The sequence below is a fragment of the Pyxicephalus adspersus genome, chromosome 9, assembly GCF_032062135.1.
Source record: "Pyxicephalus adspersus chromosome 9, UCB_Pads_2.0, whole genome shotgun sequence".
NCBI lineage: Eukaryota > Metazoa > Chordata > Amphibia > Anura > Pyxicephalidae > Pyxicephalus > Pyxicephalus adspersus.
In genome coordinates, this window is record NC_092866.1 from 46154349 (window position 1) to 46173959 (window position 19611).

General features: G+C 39.0%; 1 protein-coding gene across 1 annotated transcript in view; it reads right to left on the bottom strand.

Annotated features, from left to right (window-relative positions):
* The window catches only part of SYT12 (synaptotagmin 12), a 62334-nt gene that overhangs the window by 12448 nt on the left and 30275 nt on the right, over positions 1 to 19611 (bottom strand). The window contains exons 4-6 of the mRNA XM_072421815.1: positions 16017 to 16379; positions 7221 to 7436; positions 5986 to 6106 (exon numbers count right to left, since the gene is read on the bottom strand). Of these exons, the coding sequence (XP_072277916.1) occupies positions 5986 to 6106; positions 7221 to 7436; positions 16017 to 16322 (643 nt within the window). The 5' untranslated portion in view covers positions 16323 to 16379. The remainder of the gene's footprint in view (positions 1 to 5985; positions 6107 to 7220; positions 7437 to 16016; positions 16380 to 19611) is intronic.

A 19611-nucleotide genomic window follows, 5' to 3' on the forward strand; every position in this document is an offset into this window, starting at 1 on the left:
TATGTAAATGAGAACCTTCGCAGACATTCTTAGAGAGCTTTCAATGGTACAAGTATCCCCACTGAAAGAATTCACCACTAATTGTTACTTTTTTTTAGTGGGATTGTGCCCCATATGTGGATCCATACACAGGCAGTGAGCCTGATTTATTACATCTGTACAAGAGTCGAGGAACCTGGGTGATTCAGCAAACCTGGAATATATTTCCTATTATATGGCAAATATTTTCAAACCTTGACCAAACTCATTTCAGGTTTACCCACAATAGTCTATCCTCTCCAATTTTGGAGTGCTTTAATAAATCAGGTCTTATGAGATACATTTAAACAGTAAAAACATGACCTTGGTAAAATTTTTGAAAATTTTATAAAAAAAATCAAAGTAAATAAAGGTATAAAAACAAAGTAAAAAACTAAAACACATATAACATATCACATAGTTACATAGTAAGTTCAACCCCTAGGAAAATAAACATATCCTAGATTTAAAACCCTATGTACATAGTTGATCAAGAGGAAGGCAAAAAAAGGCCCAGGTACATTTTGCTCCAACAGGGGAAAAAATTCCTTCCTGATTTCATGAGGCAATCGGATGTTCCCTGGATCAACAGTCTGTTGTCTTTACTTTAAAGTTTTAATACCCAGTTATGTTCTGTGCATTCAGCTTTTTCATAAAGCAATCTATAGTAGTTGCTGAAACCACTTCCTGAGGGAGCCGATTCCACATTTTTACAGATCTTACAGTAAAGAATATCAGTAAAATCTCCTGATATGTTTTAAAAGATCTTTGGACTGTAACTCAGTGAGGATTCATAAATACAAATTAAAGCCTTGTACAGAAGTTTATTGGATGTCAGAGGACTGTAGCTGCAAGTTATCTTTTGTGATCATTTCCAGTGACAGATGAATGAACGAGCACTGTACACACAGCACTATTATGAATAGGGGAGGGTGGAGGACGAGCGAGTGGCACCCCGGCTGTGGCACCCTGGCTTCTCCCTAGTAGAAATGCACAGTGGTCATTCCCATCTGGTCCTGCCAAGGCAGATTGATAAATGAGGTTGAGGGAGGGATGTACACGTCGGGTTTTTGCCCGACCAGAGCACAGCCATTCATCTCAGGCGACTATTTTCTGATATGTGTCCTAGTAATGTGTTTCATTTGTAAATCATTGCACAATATTGTTCTGGCAATAGCAAAATGTTGCTTAAACTGCAAAAATGTTGAAAGCTGCAAAGAATTTATGGTCACATCATGACATCTATATATATAAAATTGTACGTATGTTCCACCATCACTCGAAAACACATGGAGACATTTCAACCAAACTTGCCATACATATCACTGAGACTCATGTGAGTGCACCACTCATCTTTGTACAGAGCTGTGCTATATGTCAGAGCTATATTTAGATGTATGTATGTATGTCATCACTAGGAAACACATCAAGACATTTAAACTAAAACTTCTAGATATGATTACTTTGAGTGCAGCGCTGTGCTATATGTCAGAGCTATATTTGGATGTATGTGTTATATATATAGATGTGTGTATGTGATCACGAGGAAACGCATGGAGACATTTCAACCAAACTTGCCATGTTCCACCATCACGTAATTTTAGAGTTGTTTTTCACATTTACCAAGCTAAAGCTGAATTTGATTCAGAAAAAAATGTCTGGTATTTACAGGGATAAAAAAATGAAAACTCAAATTACACACGCAAGGAAAAGACTGATAGCCCAGATCCTGCTCCATCTACAATAGGAATACGCATTACTCTTTATCACATGTTGTCTCTACAAAATTAGTGTATTCTAGCTCCATGAAATCACCCCCTAATGTTTTCTTGTGGCACTTCAATGGTATTTTGATCAATCCAAATGGCAACTTGTTGTTGTTTATATTTTTTCCTAAAATATACCAAAAATATATACATATAGATTTCAGCAAAGAAATATCCTAATCCTTGCTGCAAAGCTCCATTTAGGTTTAAGTTACAGAAAGTGATCCACAAAGCTGATGGCTTCTGCTGTGCTGTGTTTTAGGTTAACCAAGAGTGCTTTTGGGTTTCTTTGTCATGTATTAAATGTTAATTTGTAAAGCAAACGTATACGTTAGAAATATATAGTAGTATGTGCAGGTAATAAGTGGATTTTAGCACATTGCTACCTTCCTATCCATCACCAGAAGCTTGTATCGCCGCCATTGGCAGAAATTACTTCTAGTCTATGTATATAAAATCGTGTGTATGTATGTATGTATGTTTGTCTGTATGTTCCACCATCACTCGAAAACACATGGAGACATTTCAACCAAACTTGCCATACATATGACTGAGACTCATGTTAGTGCACCAGTCATCTTTGTACAGCGCTGTGCTATATGTCAGAGCTATATTTTGATATATGTATGTATGTGTGTATGTCATCACAAGGAAACGCATCAACACATTTCAACTAAACATGCTAGACATATGACTCAGACTCATGTGAGTGCACCACTGATTTTTTTGCAGCGCTGTGCTATGTCAGAGCTCTATTTGGTCATCACTAGGAAACGCATATGGACATTTCAACCAAACTTGCTATGTTCCACCATCACTCAGAAATGCATGCAGACATTTAAACCAATCTTGCTAGACATATAACTCAAACTCATGTGAGTGCACCATTGATCTTTGTACAGTGCTGTGGTATATGTCAGAGGTATATTTGCATGTATGTATGTATGTATGTGTGTGCCTTTTGCTTACATACTTATTTTTGGAGTCCTTTAAAAATTTTCTGGCCTGTAATAATGTCTTAGAAAAAACGTAAGGCAAATGGCCGAGTGTAGTCAAAGGCAAAAAAAATGAAACAACACCGTAGACAAGAAAATCCCTGGGACAGGAATAGAAGACGTTAACATAGCGGGAAAAAGGCTCTTTTATGACTTACAGTCTAATATTTGGAGATGTCTGGGGTACAGTTATTTACTAATACTAACTATACAGAACTCCCTACGGTATAAATACATAATAAAACCACATGACAGTATTTCAGATCTTAGCATCCTGGACTTTGGGGAGTCTCAATGTAAACAGAATACCCCAGGAAAATAAGGAGTATGCAGCATTATCACTTCCGTCCACCCACAGGTTTTTATGAGCTAGAACATAATAATGGGTCTCCTAGAGACATATGATATGTGGGTTGTGTTTTTTTATGTAATTAAAGACTCTGGATCATTTAAATTTTGAATTAAAAACTTTGGGCATTTCACAGTAATATCTTAATCATATCAGACATAAATAACACCATAATGATTGCTGAGAAGTAAGAAGCAGTGCTACGGCAAGAATAGAGAGGAGATTTTTTGCAAACTTATATCAACAGAACATCACACTTTCCTACACTTTTCACTAGGTGATTTTACAGTGAACTTACAGTATGTCCCAGAAATATTTTCACAACCACCAATAAAATATTCTTAGTCATAGACAGATGGGTTATTAGATCCCTACTCCTATTTACTATATTTACTTCTAGAGTGGACCACACATAGGCAATGCAGAGCAGTTGAAAAGCTAATTTATAAATACACCATGATATTCACATAGCCTCTCAGTCCTAGCAGCCAATAATAAGTGTTTTCCCTATCTAGATTTTTAAGGCAGTTAAAGTCTTTTTATATTTGGTTACAGTGGAAAGGGGTTAGAACCGGGTGGGCACAGCCAACAGTGGGCTTCTGTGCAGAATTGATTTGGGGCTCCTGTAGGCATCCCTGTTGGCTGAGAAGGGTCCAGGGCCATTGGGCAGCAGAACACTTTGCACTTCGCTATGTCCACTCCTGGTTAAAACCACTGTTTGTTATATATTGCTAGCTAGGGTGAAAGTAAAACCAACATTTTTGGCTCCCACCAGAACAGGAAGAGAGCGGAAATCCTCTAATGAGTACATTTGTTCATGTGGCAATTGTCAAACAAGGGAGATCCCTCATGGGAAAGATATCTTATTGTGGAGTCTTTAGGAAAGGAAGCGAAGAGAAATCAGTATTGAATCACAGGTCTTTGAGCCAATCTTCCTTCCTTTGTGTTCCACATGTTCACCCTCCCGGACTCTACAGATCACATTGGGTGAGAATCAGCAACTGCGAATCCAAAAATCAGTAACTGCAAATCCAAAAATCGGTGCGTTGAACTAGCTGCAACCAACTGCTGATTGACAAGATACAGATTCTCATCCTTGTGATATGGAAAGCAAGCACAACCTTTATAAGTATGACAACTCTACTCTGATTTTAGTAGTATAGCACTATTGCCACATATGAAGCTGCATTTGGTGGACTTTGCTGTCATGATCAAAAGTTATTTGTGGGATTTGGCAGGGGAACTAAGCAAAAATTTAAGTGTAGATCACGTTATAATTATTAGTGGCAACACATATTTTAATTAGGAGTCCATAGTACTACCAAACCGTAGGAAGAAGCTACATGTAATGTCTTACACAAGGCTATAGGAAGCAATAACTTTGCTGCAACCTTATATAGCGTAAACCTCCGGGAACGGTAGAGTTGTCTATTATTAAAGTTTTAGAATCCTGGAGCTGGTAAGGGAAGAATAAGGGTGGTTCCCTGAACCCCCAGTTCATGATCCAGCTTTTCTACTGGTAAGCAGCAGGTGTGTTTTTTTTGGAAAGAAAATAGAATTCTCTATATCCATTTTGTGTCTGGAGGCTGGAGAAGAGAAGCCCTGTATGACTGTTACCGTAGGACATTCTATATCATTGTATATTGCTCTTTTTTTCTCATGGAGTATGGCTTATTTGTTTGTCCAGTTTATCCAGTTCTAAAGGGGCGCAGAAACGGGGCAGAGAAAATGGGGAGAAGAGTACTACTAATATACATTTAGGATGCTGGTTGCATGGAAACATTCATACATTGATCCACAGAAGATATTCTATGTTGGTTCTCATTCTTGATTTCTTTGAAGCAAAAACAAACAGGTAATATATATAAAAAGCATATAAATAGTCCTATATAATATAGTACCAGTAAAATGGAAACTTCCCCTTAAATATAATATTTTTTAAGTTCAATAAAAGTTGATCATTACTATACTTACGTACTGCCCTTTAGTTTAAAATCTCTAGTAAAGTTTCTGAAACAGATGAATGAAGTAGGTAATGATCTATATAGGATTTAAGCTTCCAAAAGGTTCCATAACTAATTGTGAATTACTAAAAATAATCACCAATTAATGCAACCAAGCCAGTATAAGAATCTTCTGGTTTGTACTGTTGCATTAATGATGAATATTACCTTTAAACATTATGTGGCAATGTTATGCTCCTGGTATCTCACCGTTTCATTTTCCAAGGTTTTTCCAAGAGTCTCTTTTTAAAGATCTTCTTCTATGTAAATGAGAAGAAAATCAGCCGCATGCAGTCAACTGATTTGCAGTTTGTTATTATTAGAAGGTATCTTTTAAGACAATGAAAAATAATAAACCTATAGCCTCCCTTAAAATAAATATGCACTGCAGCATTTTATTGTAAATGCATCTGCTTTTCCTGCAAGGTCTTACCTGCCATTGTAGTTCCTGCACTTTCCTCTTACAGAAGGCCAATGCTGCTGCACTGCTTGGTATTTAAGGCAAAATTATTGCTCATGGGCTGTGCCTGCTTGTGCTAAGGTGGGGAGAAGGTGGAGCAGTGGGCATGGCATTTGGCATTTCTGCTGATTCATAATAACTGTATTAGCAGAACTGACTGAGCTGGCAAATTTTTGTCTGGTAGTGGGACAAAGGAGCCAAATGAAGGATGATTGGGCTGAATCAAAGGTACTGAAGAAGCTTTTTTTTTTTGAATGTATAATAATTATAGTAACTAGATTTAGATATGTTTTAGATTACTTTAATCATTCAAATATGAGTGAGCATGCTTGTCATTTGCATAATGTGGAGGGTGCATTAGCTTCTCTACATACAAATCACATAAATTTCTTACCTGCTGTGTTTTTTCCTTCTGTCCACACCAAGTTCTTTCCTTTAACCACCACCACAGTGAGGCGCTCAGCAGTTGGGAGGTAACTAAGGGACAACAGAATTTCTCCTACTGCATCTGCAGCCTGAAAAACAAAGGTGTTGTCTGTTTGGCTCATGCATATAGGTTTATACTTCCTTTATTTGTTTATTGGCATGCCATACGCAGGGCACCTATCTCCAAACCCCCCCCCCCCTCCAAAGACCTACCTCTCATATCACTGTAGCTTGCAAAAAAATATCTAAAATCAATTTTTTTTTGGTGCTAACATTACTACCTACATGACATGGTCACTTGCTATTGGCTGTCCAGCAATGGACTCCTCACACTATCCAGAAAAATATTTGGCCTGATTTATAAAGGCTCTCTAAGGCTGGAGAGGATACACTTTTGTCAGGCAAATCTGGAATGGATTTCTTCAATCATTTGCTAGCAAATCTTTTCAGTCCTGGACCAGATCCATTCTAGGTTTGCTGGATCACCCAGTGTATCCTCTACAGCCTTGGAGAGCTTTATTAAATCAGGCTTTTAGGGCCCATTGGGTGACAATATTCTGATTCATGAGGTGTTAAAAAAACCTTGCAGAATGATTTAGAAGCAGGTGGTTAGGAGGTTTCCCATATTTTCCTATATTAGTCATGTGCACAAAGTCAGATGCCAGGTTTGAAGCCAGCTAGACTGATCTGCACCTCAACCCAAATAAACACCTTTCAGATGAATCAGTGTGCAGTTTACAAGGCAGATCTTTTCATCCAACATAAATGCTTGACCTATTGAGAGCTCGTATGGGTGAATGATCACTAATTACTAAAAATGTACTCAGTTGTAGAAAGCCTTCCCAGAACAGAGGGGCTATACCAATGGTAAAATGTGGTGAATGTATTACCAATATCCATGGTTTTTGAATGGGATACCCAACGAGTTTGTTAGGTGTGATGTCAGGTGTTCACAAACTTTTAACTATCTAATGTATCTTGCAGTAGGGACAGCTTTGGGTGGTGGACTCTCTGTACAATGGAGAGAATTCTACTTACTTCCTACCTTGTCTTCTGTAAAGGAAAAGAAATGAGATCTAATTGGGACATGGACCATATTAAACATCTGACAGGTTCTTACTCTTCACACTCTCTCTGATATCAAAAATGTTTTCGGACATCACTTTAACTAGAAATCTGCTTCCGTATGCAGTAAAACAATACCTTATTGACATCTTGTAGGTATATCCAGGTGTTGAACGGACGCATAGCCAAATCCAGGTCGGATAGTTTTAGCTCTGCAACTCCCGTACTGACATTCCTTTCATCTCCATCTATTCCAAAAATTGCGAACCTCACGCTGTTTTCATCCAGTGCCAAGGGATCCAGCGGTATAGAAAACCTCTCATCAAATGAAACTGAATATGCATTTCTTTGTATCTGTCAAAAACAAAATTGTGTGCATATGATATGAGGCTGCCTAATGGAAACTGTGCAAAAAGAAATATTGAATTCGCTTGGAGAATCTTTTTTTTCTAGATTTTCCTCCTTTAAAATTGGGTGCGTCTTTTATTCCGGAGCGTCTTATACGGCGAAAAATACGGTACATCACCCATCCCAGGACCCAGAGGAAGTTTAGTGAACTTTATCATTAGGGCCTTCATTTAGTTTTTCTTTTTTTTATAATAGAGCAATCTATAAAATATACTGTGACTTGCACCTTGATGTTCATGGTTCACACCTACCCACAGCTAATCTAAAAAACAAAAACACCTGCTAAAATGTACATTTTTGTTTAAACATTTAAATAGTGACAACCTCTGAAAGAGCCCCTTCAAATAGTTCTATGTACTGATGTATGACTACAGTCTATTGAAACTATAGACTACTTGAGTTCACCAGCAAGTAGTGATGTACCTAAAACTGCAAAGCTGGGAATCGTGCAGAATTTAGAAGTACTTCATCTGAAAGTTTAAGAAGATGTGGCCTGCAGAAACAAGATGGTATAAAAACTGAAAACCCCATTGTATCTTAGGGTAGCATTTTTTTATACAAACCATATTAAAATATAATTCCAATGGTATATACCTTTAAGCATTAGATGCAATTTTGCCCAACTCATTATTTTTGCAGAGTACGAGGTCAGTTTAATTAATTCTCCCCTGAGATTCAACTGCTTTATGCAACAATACTACCACTGCCTGCTTGTCCATTTACTGTATGATTGACTAAGCTTGTAATGAAGAAGTGATCAGTGAATCCTGCTGTGGTATTCCCAGCCCTGTGAATACAGAAAATAGCAGCATGATATTGTGTATGCACATAAACAGGGGGGCTAGGCTTTATACCATATCTGTAAACAGCAAATCTGTTGTGGACCCTGTGTCTCCATAATACAGATACTGGAGATAAATTCCACCCAATCCTAAACATTTTGCCCTCAGGATTCAGTCTGACTGTTGGGTGACCTACTATTCCTCCCTGTGCTATTCATTCATCCTCCGAACCTGGGGAACACAACAACTTTTTCTCATTGTCCAATCCAATTGTTACTTTTAAGTTTTCCATTTTTGGTGCTCAGAATAAAGAAGCCAGCATCTCCCCAAGAGACACAAACAGCAAATATGACTGAAACTCTGCCCATCACCTCTAAAACAAAAGGTTTTGTCTACAGTGAGTATTAACATCTCTGAATCCAATGTAAACCAGTGTTGGAATAGATGGTTCATTCTAAAGGGATTCATATGCCATGATATGACGATATGATATGATGATATGACAGCCTCGAGCAGGGGTCAGCAAACTCCGGCCTTTAGGCCAGATACGGCCTAGCTGTTAGTTCGTTCGGGAGCTCCGGTGCCGCCTCCTTGCTGTGGCTCCTCTATATACCGCAGCAGGCCTGATACTTCCGCCGCCGCAATGCATAAGGAGGAGAGGGATTTCACTTCAGGGGGCGTTCGCTGGTGGTGGGGCCATTGGGGCGGGAATCAAGAGTCCAGCCTAGTGTGCTCCCGCCCACCCTTGAAATGGCCTAGTGGCCATAAAAGTTTGCCGACACTGGCCTAGAGTAAGCTCGCGTCAGTGTCCTGCGCGTGTTCAGGGCATCATAATAAACTGTAAGCGTGGATCCTTATACCTTTTCCACCACTGCACACCTGTTGTGCTATGACCTTTACACCTGTTCAGACGTTGGATCGACTCTCACACCTGTTTTGGCACTGCACTCCCTCCTCATAACTATTTCAACACTGCACACCGACTTCATATCTGTTTTGACATTTCATCCACTTCCTATACCTGTTCTAACACTGCATGCTCCGGTACACATCTACCACTCAAATATGATGGTAGGAGTACATTTAAAGCAACCCCAAATTGCAACACAACACAGGCCACCAGGTCAGTGCCAGAGAATTTCTTGGCAGCATGCCCACCAGTAGTATGTAATACCATGGAGTAGTTCTGTGTGGGTGAGTCTGATTGGCAGCCAGCAACTTGTGAAACGAATGGTTGGGGCATCCAGCAAAAGATGTGGGGTACTCAACTTTGGTGAGGATCCTAATTGGAAAGGCAGGATTGCAATTTACTCATGACATAACAACAATTGATAGGTGGGTCTTGATCGACCTGTTGCTTACCTACCATGTAGAGGAAAGGTAAGTAAAACATTTCTGACTTTTCACTTTTCACTGTCAGTGTTTTCTTGATAGCTTTAGCTGCTGCTCCTTAAAAAAAGACCATGTCAGGTCCTTGAACAAACAGTACGGCAATAAATAATGTAGTATACTCACCTCTCTTGTGACTTGTTTCAGCTATTTGTAATCAACATGTCCAGAAGTGTCCTAATGCCTGTGCCCCCCTTCCCAAGCTATTCTTGCAATGCTTTGCCCCAAGAATATAGTCATGCCAGGTCTCACTGGTTTCATGCCATGTGCACAACAAAATATCCAATTTTTATTTTAACTATGTGATAACTGTGTAATATAGTGGACAATTCTATAGCATCCTTGCCATAGTGACTTATTTCCAGTTTTTCACCTGCTTTTTCACCTGTAAGTTTACAATAAACTCCTATTGAATATTAGCTGGTTAGAAGAATAATTGTAAGATTGTTGCCATTTTAATACAACGTCAGAGTGGGCTTGAAACAAAATGAATGTGTCTCAAAATTCATACAAACAATTTTCTAAAAATTGGGATCCCTGGCTTTCTCATAGGAGATGCACAGTTAATAATTTCTCTTAGGCTCTGATTCACTCTTCATAATCCATTGTTCAAAAAGTTTGATGTATAATCTGTTAATATTTTGTCAGGTGTATAGTTGGTTTGAGTTTAATTTAGACTGGTATTGTTGTTGTTTTTCCTTTTTTGTTATTTCATATGTGTTCTTCTGTTCTTTTTCTCACTTTTCTCTTCTTTTACTTGTCTTTACTTTCTATCTCTTAAAAAAAATGAAAAATTGACGTGTACAAGGATTATTTTCCTACATATTATTGTCTGAACATTTTGAATTTATTTTACTCTTGTTCATGTCTTTACTAAATAAAAATTCTATTAAAAAAAAAAATATATAATTCCAATGGTATATACCTTTAAGCATTAGATGCAATTTTGCCCAACTCATTATTTTTGCAGAGTTCAAGGTCAGTTTAATTAATTCTCCCCTGAGATTCAACTGCTTTATGCAACAATACTACCACTGCCTGCTTGTCCATTTACTGTATGATTGACTAAGTTTGTAATGAAGAAGTGATCAGTGAATCCTGCTGTGGTATTCCCAGCCCTGTGAATACAGAAAATAGCAGCATGATATTGTATATGCACATAAACAGGGGGGCTAGGCTTTATACCATATCTGTAAACAGCACATCTGTTGTGGACCCTGTTTCTCCATTACACAGATACTGGAGATAAAATCCACTCAATCCTAAACATTTTGCCCTCAGGATTCAGTCTGACTGTTGGGTGACCTACTATTCCTCCCTGTGCTATTCATTCATCTTCCGAATCTGGGGAACACAACAACTTTTTCTCATTGTCCAATCCAATTGTTACTTTTAAGTTATCCATTTTTGGTGCTCAGAATAAAGAAGCCAGCATCTCCCCAACAGACAGAAACAGCAAATATGACTGAAACTCTGTCCATCACCTCTAAAAAAAAAGGTTTTGTCTACAGTGAGTATTAACATCTCTGAATCCAAAGCTAAATCTCAATGTAAACCAGTGTTTGAATAGATGGTTCATTCTAAAGGGATTCATATGCCATGACAGCCTCAAGCAGGGGTCAGATACGGCCTAGCTGTTAGTTCGTTCTGGAGCTCCAGTGCCGCCTCCTTGCTGTGGCTCCCCTATATACCTATATACAGGCCTGATACTTCCGCCGCCGCAATGCATAAGGAGGAGAGGGATTTCACTTCAGGGGGCGTTCGCTGGTGGTGGGGCCATTGGGGCGGGAATCAAGAGTCCAGCCTAGTGTGCTCCCGCCCACCCTTGAAATGGCCTAGTGGCCATAAAAGTTTGCCGACACTGGCCTAGAGTAAGCTCGCGTCAGTGTCCTGCGCGTGTTCAGGGCATCATAATAAACTGTAAGCGTGGATCCTTATACCTTTTCCACCACTGCACACCTGTTGTGCTATGACCTTTACACCTGTTCAGACGTTGGATCGACTCTCACACCTGTTTTGGCACTGCACTCCCTCCTCATAACTATTTCAACACTGCACACCGACTTCATATCTGTTTTGACATTCCATCCACTTCCTATACCTGTTCTAACACTGCATGCTCCGGTACACATCTACCACTCAAATATGATGGTAGGAGTACATTTAAAGCAACCCCAAATTGCAACACAACACAGGCCACCAGGTCAGTGCCAGAGAATTTCTTGGCAGCATGCCCACCAGTAGTATGTAATACCATGGAGTAGTTCTGTGTGGGTGAGTCTGATTGGCAGCCAGCAACTTGTGAAACGAATGGTTGGGGCATCCAGCAAAAGATGTGGGGTACTCAACTTTGGTGAGGATCCTAATTGGAAAGGCAGGATTGCAATTTACTCATGACATAACAACAATTGATAGGTGGGTCTTGATCGACCTGTTGCTTACCTACCATGTAGAGGAAAGGTAAGTAAAACATTTCTGACTTTTCACTTTTCACTGTCAGTGTTTTCTTGATAGCTTTAGCTGCTGCTCCTTAAAAAAAGACCATGTCAGGTCCTTGAACAAACAGTACGGCAATAAATAATGTAGTATACTCACCTCTCTTGTGACTTGTTTCAGCTATTTGTAATCAACATGTCCAGAAGTGTCCTAATGCCTGTGCCCCCCTTCCCACGCTATTCTTGCAATGCTTTGCCCCAAGAATATAGTCATGCCAGGTCTCACTGGTTTCATGCCATGTGCACAACAAAATATCCAATTTTTATTTTAACTATGTGATAACTGTGTAATATAGTGGACAATTCTATAGCATCCTTGCCATAGTGACTTATTTCCAGTTTTTCACCTGCTTTTTCACCTGTAAGTTTACAATAAACTCCTATTGAATATTAGCTGGTTAGAAGAATAATTGTAAGATTGTTGCCATTTTAATACAACGTCAGAGTGGGCTTGAAACAAAATGAATGGGTTTTAAAAGACTCTTCTCTACCTTATTCACATTTATGCTGTTAATCTGACAAAAGGCCAGCCACTGGGTTTATGATGCAATGTATGTGTGATGATTTTATATCATAACTGTAAAAACACACATTCAAAATCTAATTTTTAGAATCTAAATGCCTGGTATACTTATTCATTGTATATGAATTGCATTTATATGGCACTCTATAATCATTTAATGACAGACAGTTTTAACACTAAGCTGCATAGGCAATCAATCTTGTGAACTTCTTCACCACTGCCTTGTAATGTCATCAGCGATGATCAGTAGAGGCTGCAATCGTCTTAGGATTGGCAATAGAGGCCTCATTTGTAGACGTTAGTGCACAAATCATTGTTGGATGTTTGTGTGATTGATCACAGCAATGTGTGCAGCTGCAGGTATTACTTGGGCATGCACGGTATATACCGTAGTCTGCCATGCATTTTAGCCCTAATTAGCAATGGGTGAACTCACCCAAAATGGGTTCACTATGGGTTTTTTTGACTTTTCTTAACCTTCCCCAACCCATTTACTGCAATCATGCTGGTTTATACAGCCTTCTGTGTACTTGTTAAGCGGTTGTAGATCTAAATATCATGTAGCATTCCAGGTGGCTGTTGGCTGGTGTCTATCAGGATAGGTAACGTTGCCCACAATGTACATTGGCAATTGCTTTTCTAAGTTTACCTATTCAGTAATAAAATTAAAATGTTATTCAAATAACTAACATTCACCCACGTAAACATGCCAAAATGGTAAATGTGAAAAGTCCACTGCAAACCAAACATAAGCAAATGAAGCATCAACCCTAGTCATAACCCTGCCAACCCTAGCCCGAACCCTGTATGATCAAAGGAGCAACTATTAGGATGGTCATACATGATTTAGGCTTATTATACAATCCCCTTTAGATTATTTTAAACTGTGAAATGCGAGGGCCAACTTAAACTACCCATTTACTAGAGAGGCCCTTTCACTATCAGTAGATTGAAATGTCTGTATGCACTATTTAAAGCAGATATAACTATCTAGATTTAATTTCCTAAAGAAATGTGTATAGTGATCAGGGGTGTAGTCGTAAAAAAAGAAGAGGGGGCACGGTATCACCATGATGTGCCTGCCCCATTACACCCCTGCCTATGTGTAACTCAAAGGGGAAGAAACTTCCCCCAGAGTGACGTCATGCAAGGAGAAGGTCTGAGCCTGCGATGGGAGAGTGTGTGGGTTGTGTTCAGAGAGACAACCTGCCCACTGCCCTGGGTCTGCAATTCCATACAGGTAACATGGTCTGCGGCACACCTGTGCCCGCACCATTACACCCCTGATAGTGAGCAGCTACCATTATCTATTTGTTTTGCCATAAATTTTCATGTTTTTTCATTCTTTTTTTTTTTTTTTTTTTACATTTTTAGTGCTGCTGATCTCATTTGGTCCTATTCAGCTTCTTCCTATCAAACTGACATTAGAAGTACAAATTGCTCATTGATTAAAGAACCCGTGGAAATCTCCTAAGGAACCCAAGGGTTCCACAGAACCCTGGTTGAGGAACACTGTTCTACACTATTTTACTGCCGCTTGTTGTCCCCACCACTGGTTCATAATCACAGCACAGGAGCACATATGATATCCCATAACAGAAAGTGCCTGAGCCATTCATATCAGGATCCATTGTTTTCTTTTAATAAAGGCTACAATGTTAAAAGACAGTAATACATTAATACGGTAAAGATTATTTCAGATTTTAGTTCAGATTTGGGATTAGTTCTAAAAGAACAAATAGATATTTTAACTTGAAGGGGTTAAAAACAATCACTGATTTCCATTTTTACAAGGTGTGCGCTTTTGGTTTGTAATCCTTTGTGCTGATGTACCTCTTCTAATAAAAGTGCTATAATCTTCAGAAGGAAATAAAAACCCCGAAGCACATAGAAGGAGCTGGACTACATTTTCTGCTGTCATTTTTTAATGAGTATCTCCCGTATTAGACTTGTAGCACATACACCCACGCAGCACACGGGGAGGCTGGAAGCCTGGCAAGCAGTATCCCCCAAGGACGGTCTGCTTGTCTGAACGACTCAGTAGCTTTTAACTTTTCCTTTACTGCAGTGTCTCCCAACCTGAAGGGAGGTGCAAATGAAAGGGGGAGATGTAACGAGTACTCATATCAACAATGAGGGTTTATATGTAAAAGCTAAATCCAATAAACTGTGTGGATGTCCTGAAGATTTAATCAGCCCATTTATATTGCATGTGTAGCTCATTTATGTTTGATACTGCCAAGGCACAGCTTGATAAAAAAGTAAGCAATTCCTCAATTTTTAAGGGTCACACACATTTATTAATCTGCTTTTGAGGTGCCTTTCCCATAGTGAAATATTCTGAACTGCTAGTACTGTGCTGCTTTTGGCATCAGGTAAGGATCAAGGCAGGTGATTGCCGCATTCAACCACAGGCTCACCATTGTCCCAGCTGCTCCCATGTAAGTGAATGGTAATGGTTGAGACTGATTTTGTACCCGTGGACTATAGTGGACCAGTTCCAGAAAATGAAAAATTGCTTTTGGCTGCATGTCTGCTTTTCCGCTTCTGGAGGATGAAGCACTGCAGCCAAAACTGCAGCAGCAAATGCATTACAAGCAGTATGGTTTGCTAATACTGGGACCACAGCAGCAGTTTCTATATGCCAGGAAAGGTCACTGAATATATAAAAGGGCCCAATGAGCACACTTCAGTACCCTATAGGATGGTATTAGAATTTATTGGTCATTTCTCATTAAACGGAACACGAATTGGTTCCTATACTTTGCATATTGTGTTTATGCGTGTCTGTATGACTGCAGTAGAGAGCCCCTTAAGTGCATGGATTGATGTGAAGGGTTCATCACATATTTTTCCAAATGTTACATACATGAATATATTTAAAAGAGAGTTAATACCTTAAAAAAGGCTTCCTTACCTTACTCTTGAATACCTTGTGTACATCATTGTGTGCCAAAAGTACCCTTTGTTTCTCTTCCTTTGTTTTGTTTGATACTATCTATAGGATAACCTATTGGTGGTGATTTGCCTTTTAGATGCATTACAACGTTTGTTCACACTTCAGCAACACAAAAATTATCGGTAGGTTGTTTTCCCCACTGGGCCTTTGGTGTTGGTATGTGTTGCAAGATTGAGAGGCTTAGGTTGAAGTTTAAGAGGTAAATGAGTTAAGGGTTGGGTTAAGGGTTCAGGTTAACAGAAAATTTAATGCTTAGGCTAAGTGTTAGCGATTGTGTTGTGGAATATTTAAATGAAGGAAGTCAAGGGCCACTGTAATTTTGACACCAAAAGCCAATTGCAAAATCAAATGCAAGGTACAAATCCCAATCATACATACCCTTGAAATTCCAACAATTTGTTCATCAGGTAGCAGGCTGATATGGACAAAACAAGACTCAAAGTTTCCATCCTCTTTCCTCTCCATAAGATCTTTTCCTTGTATTAACATGACATGCAGTGTGTTGGAATTCACATCGTAATCCATAGTCACTTCTATCTGACCCACTGTAAAGTCTTGGCCAAAATTATTTCCAATCGAAGAAAAAGAGCTAAGAGAATCAGTGGAGATCGATTTCTTTAACATCCCATATGGTGTCAGCTCCATATCCCTGTTGATCAGTTCCATGGGACCAAACTCATTCATGTTCTCGTAGGTATCATTGAGATTTGCCACATTGTTGGATGAATTCCCATGAGTCCTCTGGGAAGAGAAAGAAAACGACATAATGAATATTGGTTTAAAAGTTTGAAAAGTTTAGTAAAATATGCTGTAATGCAACAGAAATCCACATCTCTAAACAAGGTAAATCTACTATTACAATACATATATGTTTGACTTGTCAAAGGTTTTGTAATGTTCCCAACCCCACATGTTACCTAGGGTGGGTGTCACAAAATTGGTAATGTTTCCAACTTTACATGTTACCTACTGTGGATATCAGAAGACTGGAAATCTTCCCAACATCCCATGTGACCTAGGGTGGGCATCAGAAGATTAGTATTGTTCCCAACCCCACATGTTACCTAGGGTGGGTGTCAGAAGATTGGTAATGTTACCAACCCCACATGTTACCTAGGGCGGGTGTCAGAATATTGGTAATGTTCCCAACCTCACATGTTACCTAGGGTGGGTGTCTGAAGATTAGTAATGTTTCCTGCTTCACATGTTACCTACTGTGGATGTCAGAAGACTGGTATTGTTCCCAACATCCCATGTGACCTAGGGTGGGCGTCAGAAGATTAGTATTGTTCCCAACCCCACATGTTACCTAGGGTGGGTGTCAGAAGACTGGTAATGTTCCCAACATCACCTAGGGTGGGCGTCAGAAGATTAGTATTGTTCCCAACCCCACATGTTACCTAGGGTGGGTGTCAGAAGACTGGTAATGTTCCCAACATCCCATGTTACCTAGGGTGGGCGTCAGAAGATTAGTATTGTTCCCAACCCCACATGTTACCTAGGGTGGGTGTCAGAAGAGTAATGTTCCCAGCATCACATTTAACCTAGGATGGGTTCAGAAGATTAGCAATGTTACCAACCCCACATGTTACCTGGGGTGGGTTCAGAAGATTGGCAATGTTACCAACCGCACTTGTTACCTAGGGTGGGTGTCAGAAGATTCGCAAAGTTTCCGGCTTCACATGTTACCTAGGGTTGGTGTCAGAAGATTGGTAATGTTTCCAACATGACCTATTAACTTGGGTGGTCTTCATGCGAATGGTCACCCACTGACCCAAAGTTAGCAGTGGCGGCTTCCATAGTTCTATCCTTGAAAGTTCCCTATAAATGAAGGATTTTGACCTGAACATAAGCTTTGAAGAGTTTGAAAAAGGGACTAAAGGCTTGTGCACACCTGCCTGTTACTGCCACTCCTATTGCAAGTATACAGTTCAGTAGGGTGAATGGAAACCCCTCATAATGGAATCCAAGTGAGGAGATCTCACCAATTGAATGGAATGGAAGGGATATAAAAAAGCAGAGTATAGTTATCGGAAGCCCTAAGTACTTTGTCATATAGGTAGAATTATTCTATTCTTTTAAATTTATAATTTCCTTAAAAGCAACTGAAAAACAACACTTAGTGCCTACAAATACCTTTCCCGGCATCTTTATCACCCCAGGAACCCCAACATCCAAGAACCTTTGAAATACAAATTCTCCAAAAAAGTCAAGGGTTGCTCTTTTTTTCCACTTACAATTGTTTTTGAATCATATTAGACAGCCGTATTGTCCAGCAAGTTTTAAGATGGGGAAGGGCCAGAAAACATGCATATCAGAGTGCCTTAGGTGTTCTTAGAAAAGGAATCTGTAAATGTATGTGTAGATAGCTGTTGAAGAATCATTTTAGAAATAGGACAGCCCAATACTGTTTCCCCACCGTTAATGGCATGACAAAGAGGGATCCCTTTGTAATGCCTTTAACTGCTTTTTCCTATACCTGAGTCTATAAACTTAAATTTGCTTGAAGGACCATTTGCTACTGGAAATATTATGGTGAGAAATAACTATGCTTTATGAAATAATTGGGTCTCTTTGGGACGATGGTTGTCTATGTAAATGAGAAAAAATGGTGGTATAGTGGGCAATCATCTTGTTCATATACCAGTTGGTCACCATATGCCATTGAACTACAAATCCATCAATTGGTTGCCTATCAACTAGTGAGAGGAATTCTTTAAAACCTAATTACTTTTTAAATCACATACAACACTGAGAACTGAAAAATATTCTTGTAAGGAATTGTTCAGCAAATAATATGATATCATTATATCTGCCAGGTTAAATTACCTAGTTCAAGTTAATCTTCAATTTATAGTACATAGCACAGTAATTTGGAGATAAAAGTGCCGCTGTGCTGTAGAAGTAATTGCTATATGACTGGAGTGTGGCAAGGATGGTGCACTAGAAAGCTCTGTACTGCGGTTAGGTTTGAGTACTGACATTCGATTAAGTGTCTATTACAGATGAGTATAGACCCATATCCACCAAAGATAATTACTGTAATGAGACAGCAAAATATGCACATAGCACTTTTCAGAAATGTAAATGAAAAAGCATTTCGGTTGGTCATTGTCATGACATTGGGATGTGCAAGAAGAGATGAATATTAAGTCTACAAAGCGCTTCCATGTACATTCACCTCGCATATATGTACCCATGTTAGGTGCATGCTATATAAAAGTTTTTGTATCTTGTTCATGTTGTAATATTAAAAATGTACTGTTTTCCCTGTTCTGCCCAGCTATTGAAGTCATCACATTAGTGGTCTGTAGGTACAAAAAGGTGGGTGACCACTGCTCTAAGGTGAACTTTTTCAGGGGAACAAAAAAAAGAAGTTAATTACCTAATCTGGGTCCTTATGCTCTGCCTAATATGTAAATATAAAATTCCAATCAGATATATTGGTGCATAAATACACAACCAAAAAAAGTATACAAATAATATTATCCTAAAAAAAAAAGTTTCTGATCAAGTTTAGCAAACTTTGTTACTAGACCCAAAGTTTCAAGGAGGTCAAGTAAAATATTTAATCAGGCAGGTTCTTTATTGCAAATAGGATTCCTGCATTAAAACATTCGTACCTGTTTACCACCTATCACGTGCAGCTCAGCAAATAATGCCGGGATATGCTGGGCCAGCCATTCATTGAAGTTACATCATTCCAGGCTGGCTAATCAGGATGGCTGAAGATCAGGAAAGCCAGAAGAGAACCGGGTAAATGTGGCAGAACAGGGATGGGTCAGTGTAAAATATTGTGATCAGGCAGCTTTTATTGCAGAAGGGACAGGTGATATAGAAAATTTTAATGGAAAGATTTAGTTTCACATATAATTTTTGTACTTATACTGCATGTCTTACATGTATTGCATATTATCTATATTCACACAATATGTACTTTAGAGCTTGTTAGCTTACTTTTTTATTGATATTT